Genomic DNA, 18,191 nt, shown 5'->3' with positions numbered 1-18,191 from the left:
CTTTTGACTTTTCCGGCCATTACTTCTTAACGGGAGGTCAGGGGTATATGATCATGTACACTTTTTTGTTCAGTATGACGAGACAAACAATTTGACATGTCTTTCAACATAATCAGAGCATTTAAAAAAATTGACCCCCTATTGACCCCATTTTGACCTTATTTTGACCCCTACGAGAGTTGCCGGGGGTTAGGAGGGGACTACCCAAGCTAATTTTAATCATTGACCTCCAAACAACTCAAAAACACTTAAAAACCTTTGTCCCCGAAAAATATCAGCGGCGGGTCTACACACTTTGACTCTACTATTTAGTAACAAGTCCGGTCATACACACAGATCAGCTGTGATGATCCCGGACCTCAGCTTATACAGATCAGACGACAGCGCTAGCATAGCGCAATAGCAGCTACAGTACAGACACACAATGTTTATCGATCCTTTTAGAAACTCCGAAGCCACTGCATTTCTTGCTTAAAAATCAGCATCAACCTATATTTTTCATCAACATGGACTGTACAAAAGCTGCGAACAAGAGGTCTCTGCCCAATGATGCTGGAGATGGGCTCGAAGGAAAGTTGAAGAAAGCGGTAAGCTCTGCAAATACTCATATTTACATGTTTAAATATCTTAATATAGCTATAGCACCCTATCCGAAACACAATGCTAGTCGCATGTTGTCGAAGAGGTGTGTGTGTATTGCGTGCGAATGACTAGTGCGCAGAAGAGTATCATGATGTTTTGTGGGAAAGTGAATTTGCATTTAATACCAGTAACTTGATGACATCTGAATATATTTGTATAATTTCAATTATCCATCGTTTTTTTTTATGCCTCCGCCACCGAAGGTGGTGCCGGAGGCATCATGTTTTCGGGTTGTCCGTCCGTACGTCCGTCCCGTTTGACCGTTATCACAATATCTCAAGAACCATTTAAGATTTAAACTTAAGACTCGGGAATAGTATTTATCACCATAGGAAGACGATCTGATTAGATTTTGGAGTACGTAGGTCAAAGGTCACAGGTCACAAAGGTCAACTTATGAAATTCCTTGTATTGAGTTTGTTAGCGCGATATCTCAAGAACCATTTGAGATTTAAACTTCAAACTTAAGGATAGTATGTATCACCATAGGAAGACGATCTGATTAGATTTTGGAGCACGTATGTCAAAGGTTAAGGGTCACAGAGGTCAACTTATGAAATTCCATACATTGAGATTGTTATCATGATCCACTGGAGATTTAAACTTCAAACTTAGTGATAGTGTGTATCACTATAGGAAAACAATCTGATTACATTTTGGAGCATGTAGGTCAAAGGTCAAGGGTCATAGAGGTCAACTTATGAAATTCCATACATTGAGATTGGTATCATAATATCTCAAGAACCACTGGAGATTTAAACTTCAAACTTAATGATAGTGTGTATCACCATAGGAAGACAATCTGATTAGATTTTGGAGCACATAGGTCAAAGGTCAAGGGTCACAGAGGTCAACTTATGAAATTCAATACATTGAGATCGTTATCGCGATATCTCAAGAACCACTGGAGAATTTTCACTTCAAACTTAATGATAGTATGTATCACCATATCATAATATCTCAAGAACCACTGGAGATTTAAACTTCAAACTTAATGATAGTGTGTATCACCATAGGAAGACAATCTGATTAGATTTTGGAGCACGTAGGTCAAAGGTCAAGGGTCACAGAGGTCAACTTATGAAATTCCATACATTGAGATTGTTATCATGATATCTCAAGAACCACTGGAGATTTAAACTCCAAACTTGTTTAAATTGCTCTATGGCGGAGGCATCATTTTCGACTGCGCGCAGTCAAAATTCCATCTAGTTTTCATTGAATATTCATTATAGTCTAAAGTTAAACTAACTTTTGATTATTGAATGATGGCGTAAACCATACATTACAGACAGGGCTACATGTATAGTCACAGGTGATATTAAACTCAGGGAAAAAATTAATATTTATTTTTCGGGGGCTACTTTTCAAGCTTGCCTGCATGAATATAACATTCTAAAATTTGTTTTGCATTGAACTCTATGCAAATTTATGGGGGCTCTTTTCTGATTTTCGGGGGCTCTTTGGGGTATTTCGGGGGCTAATTCGCCCTGAGCCCCCGTGTATTTTTTTCACTGATTAAACTATGCGTATGATATTGATATCACCTAGCCAGGTAATACAAAGTTTGGGGAAATTTTGAAAATTGGGTGGATAGTGAATTTTTAAAATTTTGATATATTTGGATGCCCCTGTGGATGTATTGTAAGCACTAGAAAATTAAGCCCCTAAAACACTTCTGCTTTCAAGGAAAATTGAATATAAAAATTTATCGGTGCTCCCGGTAAATTTGGATAAATTTCAAATAGCGTCTACGGATGCACAATGGTAGGTACGACCATGAAAATCTCAGAATATGTACATGTAGTTGTGATATATAATTTCCAACAGGAGTAGCTAATTGGTCGATTTTAGTCAATAAACATTGTTCAATAGCTTAATTAATATCTTGACCTTGAGAGGGAGCTATACAACATAAAGAGTTTATTTTTCATAATTGCATAACTTTAGAATCGATTTCAACCGCGATAACGATCACTGAATATTGTAGGGTCGCATACGCTTCCAATTTGTTCATTTAAACCAAATTCATGACCCCTTACCAAAACTTTGTATTACCTTTAATTGGCACCCATATTTCTGTGTGAAGAGTGATGTAAAATTGTATCAAAATCTGATATGAGTTTGTAATCAACCATTCCCACACACCTGACGAACCTTCTTCTAGCTTCTTCTTCTTCGCTATAATTATTATTATACAGGCTATTTTACTTTAAACATTAACAAACTGTGCTGCCAACGGCCTCTTTTGGAATATAATACATGAGATGATAGTACTAACTTGTTTTTCTAATATGCATGTACTTTTTAATTTTACCAAGATTATATTTCAGCGAGGAATATTGATGAAACGGTTTTGATGTTTTTTTGTTGTTGACAGTACCATGGTAACAACTACATGAAGGAGGATAGTGATGGTTGCACGTCCATCTGCTTTGGGCTCAAGGAAGAGGTCGGAATCTTGGCCAGGACGCTCAAACTCTTTGAGGTAAGTGTCATCGGTCAAGACAGTCATCCAGGATTTCCTGATGCTAACACACTGTTCAAACTAGTAAAATATAAGTACTTGTACACTGTATATGAAACCCATATTAGAAATGCAAGTGTTTTCTTTTCTGCATCTTTTTTGAATGAAATACATGCAGGCGGTGTTGTGAGACAGTACATTTAATTCTCATAATTCATTCACTTGACCCTCAGTCCAAGGGTTGAGGGTTTGAACTTGATACTGATGTGGCTACCTTGTAAGACCTATTAAAATTATTATTGTTTAAATGCTGTGCATGCATAGGCAAAGTGGATTGAGTATTGCTTCAAATTTTGAATGAAAAACTTGATTGTTAGTTTGCTTTAGTAATGTGAACATCATATTGTATGAAGGCTGTAGAACTGGGTGGACCTTATGAGTATATGCACTAGTGATTGGCCAGCTGCCATCAATTGAAGTTGGCATTAATGTCAACCTGCCTCTTCAAAACTAGCTTTTGCATGTATATACCGGTACCCACAAGTCTGGACAGATTATTTTAAACTGAAATACAAAGATGTTGATATGCAAATTATTTAATAGTATTTAAAGGACTTTTGATGGACGAAAATCAGATTTAATAGGAAAAGTAAGCATGAAATAGCACTAAACGTCATTAATATTTCTCCTTTATGATATCGTATTTTGGGTTAATACATGCAATACATGTGTACGTGTAGTTTTTTTCCTTCACGTCTGCACTTGTTTTCATCATGCATCAAAATTTAAAAAAATGTTTTTGTTTCAACATGAAAAAGAGTAAATTATTAAATTTTTTATAGCCAACAAGTTAATATACATGTACAGTACACGCACTGTTCATTTATTGATCATTAATTTATTAATATACATGTATATGTTCGGAGCCTTTGTCAGTGAGGGAAATTTGATATTATGATGAGAATTCCTTATGATGGTAGGCTACTAAGGCTAGGGCACAGGGCATTACACAAGACCTGTCTGTCAGTACTATGGAGTTGACTCTTGGTGACTGAGGATACCTGTTATTCAATAAACACCTGAATGGTGTCAAATTCCCCATAAAAACCCACTGCTATGAGCCTAATTCGAGCGTTGTTCACCCATATATGTTCCTTATAGTGCTGCATTGTAGTGCATTAAACAAATGAAACAGTGATTAAGTGGACCTCATAGCATTTGCATGTGCAGGGGAATATCAAATATCAAATATCAAATATAAAATGACATTTTGAACCCCTCCTCATGATGAAAAAAAAAAATCTGGCAAATGATCTAGCAATTGATTCCTATTTCCTTGGCATGTTAGCTCTTCTGTTTACACGCAAGCATTTGCTGTATGTATACACATGTACAATGTATACAGGTAGGTTGTTTTAGCTTTTAGAAAATCAAAAAAATGTTTAAGGAAGGAGACTAGTCCCTCAGACAGGTAATTGGATGTGACAAGTTGAAAACCCTTGCTCCCAGGGTCTACTCTTGCTTGGGTCCCTGCCAACCTCACTTCCATAATAGGGGCTTTTCGTTTGTGTGGACGAGGACGGCGTTCACGTCCTCTAACGATGCAAATTGACGTCAGACACCCGTCCTGTTCACTACCTTATAACCCTTTTCGTTTTAAGTTGACACACGTTCTCTACATGATGACGTAATGGCCCCGCACGCGCTTATTCATTTTCTCCTTCTTTCACTTCTTATTTTGTTCTTCGTTTATTATTCTATTATACTCTCTCTATTTTTCTTATGATATTCTTTGTTTTTCCTTCTTCCATCTTCTCTTCTATCTTTCCATTGTCTATTCTTTATCATTTTCTCTTTCTGTCTTTCCTAATGTTATTGTTGTTGTTATCATTCTATCATTTTTCTTTCTATCTTTCCTCATATTATTCTTTGTTTCTTCCTTCTATCATCTTCTCTTAAGTTATTATTTGTTTTTATCATTCTATCACTTTCTCTTTTTGTATTTCCTTACGTTATTATTTGATTTTTCCTTCTTTCACCTTCTCTTTCTGTCTTTCCTTATGTTATTCTTTGTTTTTTCCTTCTTTCACTTTCCCTTCAGTCTTTCCTTATGTTATTCTCTATTTTTTTCCTTCTTTCACCTTCTCTTTCTGTCTTTCCTTATGTTATTCTTTGTTTTTTCCTTCTTTCACCTTCTCTTTCTGTCTTTCCTTATGTTATTCTTTGTTTTTTCCTTCTTTCACTTTCTCTTCAGTCTTTCCTTATGTTATTCTTTGTTTTTTCCCTTCTGTCACCTTCTCTTTCTGTCTTTCCTTATGTTATTCTTTGTTTTTTCCTTCTTTCACCTTCTCTTTCTGTCTTTCCTTATGTTATTCTTTGTTTTTTCCTTCTTTCACCTTCTCTTTCTGTCTTTCCTTATGTTATTCTTTGTTTTTTCCTTCTTTCACTTTCTCTTCAGTCTTTCCTTATGTTATTCTTTGTTTTTTCCCTTCTTTCACCTTCTCTTTCTGTCTTTCCTTATGTTATTCTTTGTTTTTTTCCTTCTTTCACCTTCTCTTTCTGTCTTTCCTTATGTTATTCTTTGTTTTTTTCCTTCTTTCACCTTCTCTTTCTGTCTTTCCTTATGTTATTCTTTGTTTTTTCCTTCTTTCATCTTCTCTTTCTGTCTTTCCTTATGTTATTTTTCGTTTCTTTCTTCTTTCATCTTCTCTTATGTTATTCTTTGTTTTTTCCTTCTGTCACCTTCTCTTTCTGTCTTTTCTTATGTTATTCTTTGTTTTTTCCTTCTTTCACCTTTTCTTTCTGTCTTTCCTTATGTTATTCTTTGTTTTTTCCTTCCTTCACTTTTTCTTTCTGTCTTTCCTTATGTTATTCTTTGTTTTTTCACATCTTTCACCTTCTCTTTCTGTCTTTCCTTATGTTATTCTTTGTTTTTTCCTTCTTTCACCTTTTCTTTCTGTCTTTCCTTATGTTATTCTTTGTTTTTTCCCTTCTGTCACCTTCTCTTTCTGTCTTTCCTTATGTTATTCTTTGTTTTTTCCTTCTTTCACCTTCTCTTTCTGTCTTTCCTTATGTTATTCTTTGTTTTTTCCTTCTTTCACCTTCTCTTTCTGTCTTTCCTTATGTTATTCTTTGTTTTTTCCTTCTTTCACTTTCTCTTCAGTCTTTCCTTATGTTATTCTTTGTTTTTTCCCTTCTTTCACCTTCTCTTTCTGTCTTTCCTTATGTTATTCTTTGTTTTTTTTCTTCTTTCACCTTCTCTTTCTGTCTTTCCTTATGTTATTCTTTGTTTTTTCCTTCTTTCACCTTCTCTTTCTGTCTTTCCTTATGTTATTCTTTGTTTTTTCCTTCTTTCACCTTCTCTTTCTGTCTTTCCTTATGTTATTCTTTGTTTTTTCCTTCTTTCACTTTCTCTTCAGTCTTTCCTTATGTTATTCTTTGTTTTTTCCCTTCTTTCACCTTCTCTTTCTGTCTTTCCTTATGTTATTCTTTGTTTTTTTCCTTCTTTCACCTTCTCTTTCTGTCTTTCCTTATGTTATTCTTTGTTTTTTCCTTCTTTCACCTTCTCTTTCTGTCTTTCCTTATGTTATTCTTTGTTTTTTCCTTCTTTCATCTTCTCTTTCTGTCTTTCCTTATGTTATTTTTCGTTTCTTTCTTCTTTCATCTTCTCTTATGTTATTCTTTGTTTTTTCCTTCTGTCACCTTCTCTTTCTGTCTTTTCTTATGTTATTCTTTGTTTTTTCCTTCTTTCACCTTTTCTTTCTGTCTTTCCTTATGTTATTCTTTGTTTTTTCCTTCCTTCACTTTTTCTTTCTGTCTTTCCTTATGTTATTCTTTGTTTTTTCACATCTTTCACCTTCTCTTTCTGTCTTTCCTTATGTTATTCTTTGTTTTTTCCTTCTTTCACCTTTTCTTTCTGTCTTTCCTTATGTTATTCTTTGTTTTTTCCCTTCTGTCACCTTCTCTTTCTGTCTTTCCTTATGTTATTCTTTGTTTTTTCCTTCTTTCACCTTCTCTTTCTGTCTTTCCTTATGTTATTCTTTGTTTTTTCCTTCTTTCACCTTCTCTTTCTGTCTTTCCTTATGTTATTCTTTGTTTTTTCCTTCTTTCACTTTCTCTTCAGTCTTTCCTTATGTTATTCTTTGTTTTTTCCCTTCTTTCACCTTCTCTTTCTGTCTTTCCTTATGTTATTCTTTGTTTTTTTTCTTCTTTCACCTTCTCTTTCTGTCTTTCCTTATGTTATTCTTTGTTTTTTCCTTCTTTCACTTTCTCTTCAGTCTTTCCTTATGTTATTCTTTGTTTTTTCCCTTCTTTCACCTTCTCTTTCTGTCTTTCCTTATGTTATTCTTTGTTTTTTTCCTTCTTTCACCTTCTCTTTCTGTCTTTCCTTATGTTATTCTTTGTTTTTTCCTTCTTTCACCTTCTCTTTCTGTCTTTCCTTATGTTATTCTTTGTTTTTTCCTTCTTTCATCTTCTCTTTCTGTCTTTCCTTATGTTATTTTTCGTTTCTTTCTTCTTTCATCTTCTCTTATGTTATTCTTTGTTTTTTCCTTCTGTCACCTTCTCTTTCTGTCTTTTCTTATGTTATTCTTTGTTTTTTCCTTCTTTCACCTTTTCTTTCTGTCTTTCCTTATGTTATTCTTTGTTTTTTCCTTCCTTCACTTTTTCTTTCTGTCTTTCCTTATGTTATTCTTTGTTTTTCACATCTTTCACCTTCTCTTTCTGTCTTTCCTTATGTTATTCTTTGTTTTTTTCCTTCTTTTACTTTCTCTTCAGTCTTTCCTTATGTTATTCTTTGTTTTTTCCTTCTTTCACCTTCTCTTTCTGTCTTTCCTTATGTTATTCTTTGTTTTTTCCTTCTGTCACTTTCTCTTCAGTCTTTCCTTATGTTATTCTTTGTTTTTTCCTTCTTTCACCTTCTCTTTCTGTCTTTCCTTATGTTATTCTTTGTTTTTTCCTTCTTTCACCTTCTCTTTCTGTCTTTCCTTATGTTATTCTTTGTTTTTTCCTTCTTTCACCTTCTCTTTCTGTCTTTCCTTATGTTATTCTTTGTTTTTTCCTTCTTTCACCTTCTCTTTCTGTCTTTCCTTATGTTATTCTTTGTTTTTTCCTTCTTTCACCTTTTCTTTCTGTCTTTCCTTATGTTATTCTTTGTTTTTCACATCTTTCACCTTCTCTTTCTGTCTTTCCTTATGTTATTCTTTGTTTTTTCCTTCTGTCACTTTCTCTTCAGTCTTTCCTTATGTTATTCTTTGTTTTTTCCTTCTTTCACCTTCTCTTTCTGTCTTTCCTTATGTTATTCTTTGTTTTTTCCTTCTTTCACCTTCTCTTTCTGTCTTTCCTTATGTTATTCTTTGTTTTTTCCTTCTTTCACCTTCTCTTTCTGTCTTTCCTTATGTTATTCTTTGTTTTTCCTTCTTTCACTTTCTCTTCAGTCTTTCCTTATGTTATTCTTTGTTTTTTCCTTCTTTCACCTTCTCTTTCTGTCTTTCCTTATGTTATTCTTTGTTTTTTCCTTCTTTCACCTTCTCTTTCTGTCTTTCCTTATGTTATTCTTTGTTTTTTCCTTCTTTCACCTTTTCTTTCTGTCTTTCCTTATGTTATTCTTTGTTTTTCACATCTTTCACCTTCTCTTTCTGTCTTTCCTTATGTTATTCTTTGTTTTTTCCTTCTGTCACTTTCTCTTCAGTCTTTCCTTATGTTATTCTTTGTTTTTTCCTTCTTTCACCTTCTCTTTCTGTCTTTCCTTATGTTATTCTTTGTTTTTTCCTTCTTTCACCTTCTCTTTCTGTCTTTCCTTATGTTATTCTTTGTTTTTTCCTTCTTTCACCTTCTCTTTCTGTCTTTCCTTATGTTATTCTTTGTTTTTTCCTTCTTTCACCTTCTCTTCCTGTCTTTCCTTATGTTATTCTTTGTTTTTTCCTTCTTTCACCTTCTCTTTCTGTCTTTCCTTATGTTATTCTTTGTTTTTCACATCTTTCACCTTCTCTTTCTGTCTTTCCTTATGTTATTCTTTGTTTTTTCCTTCTTTCACCTTCTCTTTCTGTCTTTCCTTATGTTATTCTTTGTTTTTTCCTTCTTTCACCTTCTCTTTCTGTCTTTCCTTATGTTATTCTTTGTTTTTTCCTTCTTTCACCTTCTCTTTCTGTCTTTCCTTATGTTATTCTTTGTTTTTTCCTTCTTTCACCTTCTCTTTCTGTCTTTCCTTATGTTATTCTTTGTTTTTTCCTTCTTTCACCTTCTCTTTCTGTCTTTCCTTATGTTATTCTTTGTTTTTTCCTTCTTTCACCTTCTCTTTCTGTCTTTCCTTATGTTATTCTTTGTTTTTCACATCTTTCACCTTCTCTTTCTGTCTTTCCTTATGTTATTCTTTGTTTTTTCCTTCTTTCACCTTCTCTTTCTGTCTTTCCTTATGTTATTCTTTGTTTTTTCCTTCTTTCACCTTCTCTTTCTGTCTTTCCTTATGTTATTCTTTGTTTTTTCCTTCTTTCACCTTCTCTTTCTGTCTTTCCTTATGTTATTCTTTGTTTTTTCCTTCTTTCACCTTCTCTTTCTGTCTTTCCTTATGTTATTCTTTGTTTTTCACATCTTTCACCTTCTCTTTCTGTCTTTCCTTATGTTATTCTTTGTTTTTTCCTTCTTTCACCTTCTCTTTCTGTCTTTCCTTATGTTATTCTTTGTTTTTTCCTTCTTTCATCTTCTCTTTCTGTCTTTCCTTATGTTATTCTTTGTTTTTTCCTTCTTTCACCTTCTCTTTCTGTCTTTCCTTATGTTATTCTTTGTTTTTTCCTTCTTTCACCTTCTCTTTCTGTCTTTCCTTATGTTATTCTTTGTTTTTTCCTTCTTTCACCTTTTCTTTCTGTCTTTCCTTATGTTATTCTTTGTTTTTTCACATCTTTCACCTTCTCTTTCTGTCTTTCCTTATGTTATTCTTTGTTTTTTCCTTCTTTCACCTTCTCTTTCTGTCTTTCCTTATGTTATTCTTTGTTTTTTCCTTCTTTCACCTTCTCTTTCTGTCTTTCCTTATGTTATTCTTTGTTTTTTCCTTCTTTCACCTTCTCTTTCTGTCTTTCCTTATGTTATTCTTTGTTTTTTCCTTCTTTCACTTTCTCTTCAGTCTTTCCTTATGTTATTCTTTGTTTTTTCCTTCTTTCACCTTCTCTTTCTGTCTTTCCTTATGTTATTCTTTGTTTTTTCCTTCTTTCACCTTCTCTTTCTGTCTTTCCTTATGTTATTCTTTGTTTTTTCCTTCTTTCACCTTCTCTTTCTGTCTTTCCTTATGTTATTCTTTGTTTTTTCCTTCTTTCATCTTCTCTTTCTGTCTTTCCTTATGTTATTCTTTGTTTTTTCCTTCTTTCACCTTCTCTTTCTGTCTTTCCTTATGTTATTCTTTGTTTTTTCCTTCTTTCACCTTCTCTTTCTGTCTTTCCTTATGTTATTCTTTGTTTTTTCCTTCTTTCACCTTCTCTTTCTGTCTTTCCTTATGTTATTCTTTGTTTTTTCCTTCTTTCACCTTCTCTTTCTGTCTTTCCTTATGTTATTCTTTGTTTTTCACATCTTTCACCTTCTCTTTCTGTCTTTCCTTATGTTATTCTTTGTTTTTTCCTTCTTTCACCTTCTCTTTCTGTCTTTCCTTATGTTATTCTTTGTTTTTTCCTTCTTTCACCTTCTCTTTCTGTCTTTCCTTATGTTATTCTTTGTTTTTTCCTTCTTTCACCTTCTCTTTCTGTCTTTCCTTATGTTATTCTTTGTTTTTTCCTTCTTTCACCTTCTCTTTCTGTCTTTCCTTATGTTATTCTTTGTTTTTTCCTTCTTTCACCTTCTCTTTCTGTCTTTCCTTATGTTATTCTTTGTTTTTCCTTCTTTCACCTTCTCTTTCTGTCTTTCCTTATGTTATTCTTTGTTTTTTCCTTCTTTCACCTTCTCTTTCTGTCTTTCCTTATGTTATTCTTTGTTTTTTCCTTCTTTCACCTTCTCTTTCTGTCTTTCCTTATGTTATTCTTTGTTTTTTCCTTCTTTCACCTTCTCTTTCTGTCTTTCCTTATGTTATTCTTTGTTTTTTCCTTCTTTCACCTTCTCTTTCTGTCTTTCCTTATGTTATTCTTTGTTTTTTCCTTCTTTCACCTTCTCTTTCTGTCTTTCCTTATGTTATTCTTTGTTTTTTCCTTCTTTCACCTTCTCTTTCTGTCTTTCCTTATGTTATTCTTTGTTTTTTCCTTCTTTCACTTTCTCTTCAGTCTTTCCTTATGTTATTCTTTGTTTTTTCCCTTCTTTCACCTTCTCTTTCTGTCTTTCCTTATGTTATTCTTTGTTTTTTTTCCTTCTTTCACCTTCTCTTTCTGTCTTTCCTTATGTTATTCTTTGTTTTTTCCTTCTTTCACCTTCTCTTTCTGTCTTCCCTTATGTTAGCCTTTGTTTTTCCTTCTGTCATCTTCTCTTATGTTATTCTTTGTTTTTATCATTCTATCACACTTTTTTCTGTCTTTCCTTATGTTATTCTTTGTTTTTTAATCATTCTATCAATTTCTCTTTCTGTTTTTACTGTCTGATTTACGCTGCGATGTAGCAAGATGACGTCATTCTGACGACGGGTCACTAGTTTTCTGACGAACCTCAAATCATCGATGAACGGGTTCGCAAATGTGGCCTGACGACGCCAGACGACCCGACGCATGCGCAGATCGCGGAAATGACGTCACATATTAGACGTCGACTATGTCAACGTGACAAACGAAAACCCCCTAATAGCTGCATTCACACTGCAAGCAAAAACCCATCAGTTTTCTCACATTCTGGTTTTTCGTTGGAAGCTACTAAGCAATACACAACAACAAAACTTACCATTGTAACTTTGCGAACAATGGCAACTACTGTGGAAATCTTGATTTTGATTGGCTGTTGAGCCCTGTTACCATGGTACACTGTACTTGCCATTGATGGCAAAGTTACCATCAATGGTAAGTTTTATGCAACAGGGCGCTGGAGTGTGTTTCTTACCATATACCGGTATGAATGATTTCTTATGGGTTTTTCTAGTAGTGTAAATGACAGTCATAAAAACCAATAGTTTTCAAATAAGGGGCTGTTTAAAACTGTAAATGGGCCTATAAACATCTGATACATTTTTAGTTGCCTGTGCTGGCTTGTTTTTGTTCAAGTCCAGAGACATTGCATTGCAACACACTCCCTGGTTAGTTAACACATTGATTAAATTTGCATGTGTGTGTAGTACTGAAAATTGATTTAATTTTTTTTTTTTTTTTAAAGAATTCTTTATCAGTACATTTCGTCTATTAACCAGTATATTGCAGAACCTGAAGAAGAAAAAAATACAAACAATATCCAAAATAATTTAAGGGGTTTCTTTTCAAGCTTGCTTGATGAAAATAACACTCTTTAATCCATTTTGCATTAAACTCTTGAAGCTCTTTTTGGCATTTCAGGGTAAAATTCGCCCCAAGCCCCCATGTATTTAACAAAAATTTAATTTGAAACCATCTCCACAGAAGCAACGCGACCCCTACTTCCTGTAAGCTGAAGATGCAGGATTCCTTTGATTCTTTGATCACGCCATCTGCAGCTTGCAGCATGTAGGGGATGGGATGGGATCATGGAAAAGATCGTGATCGCAAAATGAAATAAAACCAGCCAGATTCTGGTCTACATAATAATACCAGGCCTGTAATGTTGCACCAACCCCCCCTCCCCCCAAATGTACCCCCTCCTTTGCATACCCTTTGCGTACAAAGTTTTATTTCCCTACATGTACGTGTATGATCACTTACAGGAGAGAGGAGTAAACCTGACGCACATCGAGTCCAGACCGTCCAAGAGGATCCCTGGGAGCTACGAATTCTTGGTGACCAGTGAAGCGCCCCCTACGGAGCTTGAGGATACCCTGGACAGCCTCAAGGATAGGGTCACGTACCATCAGATCCTCTCTAGGTCACACGATACCAAGGATGCAGGTAGGAATTATGAGCAATCACCAATGTTTTTTAATGGATTTTTCCAGTACCGTAAATGTATATGGCAGGAAGAAAACCTGATGGTTTCTCAAATTTTTTTTTTTTTAATGCTGTGTAAATGGACCTTGTATTGTATGCAATGTGGAATGAACTACTTGTATGCTGAGATTGGGAAGAAGACATCAGATCCCAACAGCAAAGCTAATTGCAAGAGACTGTTCTAAAACCAGACATGTTCTAACATACTGAATATACACTAGTGTATAATTGTTACATATAAAAAACAGAAAAAAATAACTATTCCATATGTTATCCATTACTCAGCTGTTGATTGGCCGGACACTTACACGTAGGTTTAGCCTGAATCACATACAATTTATGGTATTGATTTAATAGTTCTATTTACAGAAAAGGAAGCAGAATTTCCTGTCTGTTGAAAATCTAACATCGATATCCTCAATCAATATCTTCCTTCATCATATGTACAGTGTACATCACAACAAAAATATAACAAATAAATAAAATAATTAAAACAACCTTATTAAATCAGACTCACATGTCTCACATAATCAGGGATAAAAGATAAACATGCTCAAATGTCCACTAGCAAAAGTCTAGCAGCGTTTTAATTATAACATGTACATGTCATACATGATGTATGTAATTTGGGCTTGTTTTGTCAATATTAATATTGATTTATTTCTGTTCCAACATGCATACAATACATGTACATGTTGCGTTATATGTTTGAATTATTAACATCATTGTACATGTATATATTGTGCTTGAAAGTAGGTAAATTTATGAATACAGTACAATCACAAAGTGTTAAATTTCGTACAGCTAGTGTACAGGTACTCAGATTTTTTTTCCTCACATGAATCAAAAGGAAGTGCTTTTTACTGCTCCCTACCTCCAAATATTACATGTACCTGGTAGTAATTTTGTAAATAAGAGATGAGAAGTCAACAAAGTACTTGAAATCACAAGCCAGCTGCTTTAAAGGGAAAGTCCACCCCCAAAATAAGTTAGTTTTAATAGGAGTAGAAAAATGAGAGAAACAAGTCAGTGAAAGTTTGAGCAAATTCCGATTAAAAATAAGGAAGTTAGGATTTTTGAAGTTGTGATCAATCAAACACAAATTGGCAACTCTATGACGTATCATGCGAGCTCAACTTCCATTTGCTCAGTACTAAAAAAATCTAAAATTTTCATTTTCCCTCAAGAAAAATTTCAACCATACATGCACCCTAAATATAATAATTGCAAATATGTTTCTATACTCCCCCTGCAAGGAACAAATATATATTCCGTCATCAATAACGAAGAAAACATGATTTTATGGAATATTATGCACAAAGCAAATGAAGGAGAGCTCGTATAGTAAGTCACAGAGTTGCCAATTTGTATTTGATTGATCACAACTTCAATAATTCATAACTTTCTTATTTTCATTCAGAATTTGCTCAAACTTTCACTCACCTGATTTTCTTATTATTCTGCCTCTATCGAAACAAACTTATTTTTGGGGTGGACTTTCCCTTTAATTGTTTGACATCACCTGATTGATCATTAACTTCATTATATACGTTGTGTTTTTCCTCATTTTGTTATTTTGCATTCTTTATCATAACCCATCAAGCCAAATCAAGAGGTAGGCATACATGTACATGTATATACCTCGATAGTTATTTTTGGCTCGCTATGTGACCCTTTGTGACCCATGCTGACCTCAGATGACCCCAAACTTCCTGCTCTAGTCTTGGATACCCTATCACTTACTTTTTCCCTTTTTTGCACAACTGTTCACCCAATGTCCATATTTTTTTTGCATACCAATGGCTTGTCCTTCCCCATTCTGCTGTAGGGTACAGTAAGGCCTGCTTTTGCTCAGGTGACCGGGCATTTGCTTCATGAATATTAGCGCACCAGGCTTTATTTTGTCGAAGATATAAAATTATAGGTTTAGGGTTGATATTGATATTGGTATTGGATTTTAGGATGAATAGGTTTAGATAGGGTTCGGGACCTTGTAGTGCTTGGTCCTGGTATGAAGTTTGGAGTTTTGTACGAGTTTGAAATACATGTAGGCCATTTTCAAAATGTAATCAAAAATAAGATTCACAAATCTTTTTTAAATCTGCCTTGCTACAAATGACTTCATTCACCTGTTCTAGCATTCTGGCTATTTAAAATACAATTATTTGTAACAGGTGAATATTTATAACATGGCACTTCAAGATTTAAGTTTGATTAAATTAGGACATTTGTTTTGTGACTTTAGATGAATTCTCACCTGAGCATGATTTGTAGTACTTTTGCTAGCTCCTTTTCCCAATTCCTCTTGACCATTTTCCTAACCCTATCTTCGTCTTAAACCCCATCCCATTTGAAAGCCTCTTAACCCGTCATTCAACCCTCTCCTTCTGTCTCCTCTCCTCTCTCCGGATCCTCAGATTCTTTTCTTGATTCCCATGTCTCTCGGTTCTCCTGTCCCACATCTCCCTCTCATTCCCTCCTCTCACTCTCCTCTCACTCACTTCTCTCCACCCATCTCTCTCTCTCTCTCTCTCTCCTCCCCTCTCCCTCTCTCTCCTCCCCACTCCCTCTCCTCCCCTCTCCCTCTCTCTCCACTCTCTCCTCCTCTCTCTCCTCTCTCCACTCTAGATCTTTTCCCACCTCTCACCTCCACCTTTCTCTCAAGCACATACATACATGTACTCACACTTCTTGGTCTCTCTCTCTCTTTCTTCCTCTCTTCCTCTCTTCTCCATCTTTCTTATCTTTCTCCTCTTCCCCTCTCACCTTCTCTTCTTCTCTATACCTGTCATTCTATCTCTATCTCTTTCTCTCTTTGTCTCCTGTGGTGCTCTCGTTTGTCTTCTTTATCTCCTCTCCCCCATCTTCCCCCTCTCCCCTTCTTTGTCACACCTCTAAAAGTAAGCCTCTCTGACCCCCTCTCTCTCCGCTCTCTCTCCGCTCTCTCCCCCTTTTCTCTCTCTCCCATCTCTCTCTCCTGTCTTTCTCCTACTGTACATGTATCTCCCTTAATCTGTCCCCTTTTCCATCTCCCCTATCTTCATCTCTCCCCCACTCTTGTCTTTCTATGCTTTAATTTCTTTTTCGCCCCATCTTCATTTCTTATAGTTGTGTTAAATGTTTTCATTTTAACTCAATAATTGATTCATATTTTGTTTTCCCGCCCCTCCTCCATTCATCCCAACACCCCAATTGCCCATTGCATCGCAACAATGCTTCCTACTGCTGCATGATATCTGAATACAACACCTTGCGCCGTGCACTGGTGGATATACATTTGTATAAATGCATCACATCTAGAATGTAAGTTTTTCAACATGACATATAAGTACAGTCAAAGCTGTCTATTATGAAGCCACCAAAGGGAAAATACAGTATTTGTACCCCCCCCCCCAACAAAAAACCCTCATACATTGTAAATGAATGAATAGAATATGAAACTTGAATAATAGAAATGAATGTCGGTAGATAAGTTAATTGCCTTTATAGAGTGTGAACAGGGGGTCATTGACCTTGAGAGAAAAGTTAATACTGAGAGAAAGAAGGGTGTTAAGGCTATTAAACTCGGTTCTTCTGGTGATTAAGAGCCAATAATTAATATTTTCTTCCTAAAGGGAGACAATTAAGGCCATTAAAAAAAAATATACATGTTTAGCGTCCCCGCCCGCTTCCTTTTGGGGGGGGGGGCGCCTCCTATTTTTTTTGGAATATTTTTTTTTAAATTTTGTATTTAAAAAAAGGTTTTTTTAAAAGAAAAGAAAACAAACATGACAAACACTGCTAAAATGGATCTACACTGTATTTCTGATTAAAAAAAATTTTTTTTTTTAAATGTCGGCGGCCATCTTGAAAAAAAGCTAGACTGTCAGGGAAAATGTACCGAGCAGCCATTTTGAAAGAAAGAAAGAAAAAAAAAGGGCCTCCTCCTTCCTATTTTTTTTAAAAACGGGATGCTAAACATGTTTTTTTTTTAATTTGGCCTTAGGTGATCACTACAGATAGGTGACCTTTATAGGGAGGTGGCCACTAAGACAGGTTTGACTGTACTCCAGTTTTGTTTGTTAAGAAAAACATTTGATGTTTTTTTTAAATATACTGCACTACGGTATATGAAATGCTACAGTTCCTCTATAATGGAAGTATATCAATATAATTTGTAGATACATTTGTGTGTATACATGTACCTCAATAATGTGTTGCGGGAACCACTACATTTTCATTGTAATTTCTGTAAATTAGCTTAACTCATCATTTTCTTAGAAACATATTTAAATCCCCCTGCACCCTTGTGCATGTATATTTACATGAAAGTAGATTTACCATTCACAGGTTGTTTAAAAGCAGCTCATGTTGTACATGTACATGGCATAGGTCTGAAATGTAGATATAATTGATCACCTGTTAGCACTGTGCTTTGCAAACTGCTGATCTTTTCTCCTTATATTGGTATTACCGAGGAAGTTGTCGTCATTACCATAAGAAGAACTGCTGTGTAAGGCATTCAGAAAGTGATGTATGAAGACTACATCGAACACTTCCAGATGGACCCCTTTAGTGAGGAGACACTGGAATCTGGAGAAAATCTGACCAAGGAAATTGGTGAATCTAGGAGGAAGTGGCAGGAATTCATTCAATCAACTGACATGACACATAGCAGCAGGAAGGCATGGAAAACGATCCGGATACTGGGCAATGACTATACAAAGGCCCAACCAAGATCTGAAGTCACTGCTGACCAAGTTGCCCATCAACTCCTATTGAATGGTCGGGGAAACCCTGACCATCACCCCAGAAGGGCCAGACTCCCTAAGGTCCCAGACGCTCTAAGCTCTCAAGATGACCCAGGCTTCACTAGACCGTTCACCATGAACGACCTGCTTGCTGCCATCAAAGCAATGAAAAACAACAAAGCTGCTGGACTTGATGACATCCTCTGCGAGCAGATCAAACAGCTTAGACCAGGCGCCCTCAACTGGCTTCTCAAAATATTCAACGAATGTTTGGGCACCAACAACATCCCAAAGCTCTGGAGGAAATCCAAAGTTATTGCCCTATTGAAGCCTGGTAAAGACGCA

General features: G+C 35.2%; 1 protein-coding gene across 2 annotated transcripts in view; it reads left to right on the top strand.

Annotated features, from left to right (window-relative positions):
• Positions 1–339: 339 nt before the first annotated feature.
• The window catches only part of LOC115925164 (protein henna-like), a 38,000-nt gene continuing 20,148 nt past the window's right edge, over positions 340–18,191 (top strand). Inside the window, exons 1-4 of one of the 2 annotated variants that reach the window (XM_030988514.1) lie at positions 340–587; positions 3,023–3,130; positions 12,897–13,077; positions 17,622–17,624. In XM_030988514.1, coding sequence (XP_030844374.1) covers positions 507–587; positions 3,023–3,130; positions 12,897–13,077; positions 17,622–17,624 — 373 coding nt within the window. In that variant the 5' untranslated portion in view covers positions 340–506. The remainder of the gene's footprint in view (positions 588–3,022; positions 3,131–12,896; positions 13,078–17,621; positions 17,625–18,191) is intronic. The other variant, XM_030988516.1, reaches the window with a different exon arrangement.

This window comes from Strongylocentrotus purpuratus, unplaced genomic scaffold, assembly GCF_000002235.5.
Source record: "Strongylocentrotus purpuratus isolate Spur 01 unplaced genomic scaffold, Spur_5.0 spur5_scaffold_17, whole genome shotgun sequence".
Taxonomy (NCBI): Eukaryota; Metazoa; Echinodermata; class Echinoidea; order Camarodonta; family Strongylocentrotidae; genus Strongylocentrotus; species Strongylocentrotus purpuratus.
Note: the sequence above shows the minus strand (reverse complement) of the source record. Positions and strands in the feature narration are given on the sequence as shown.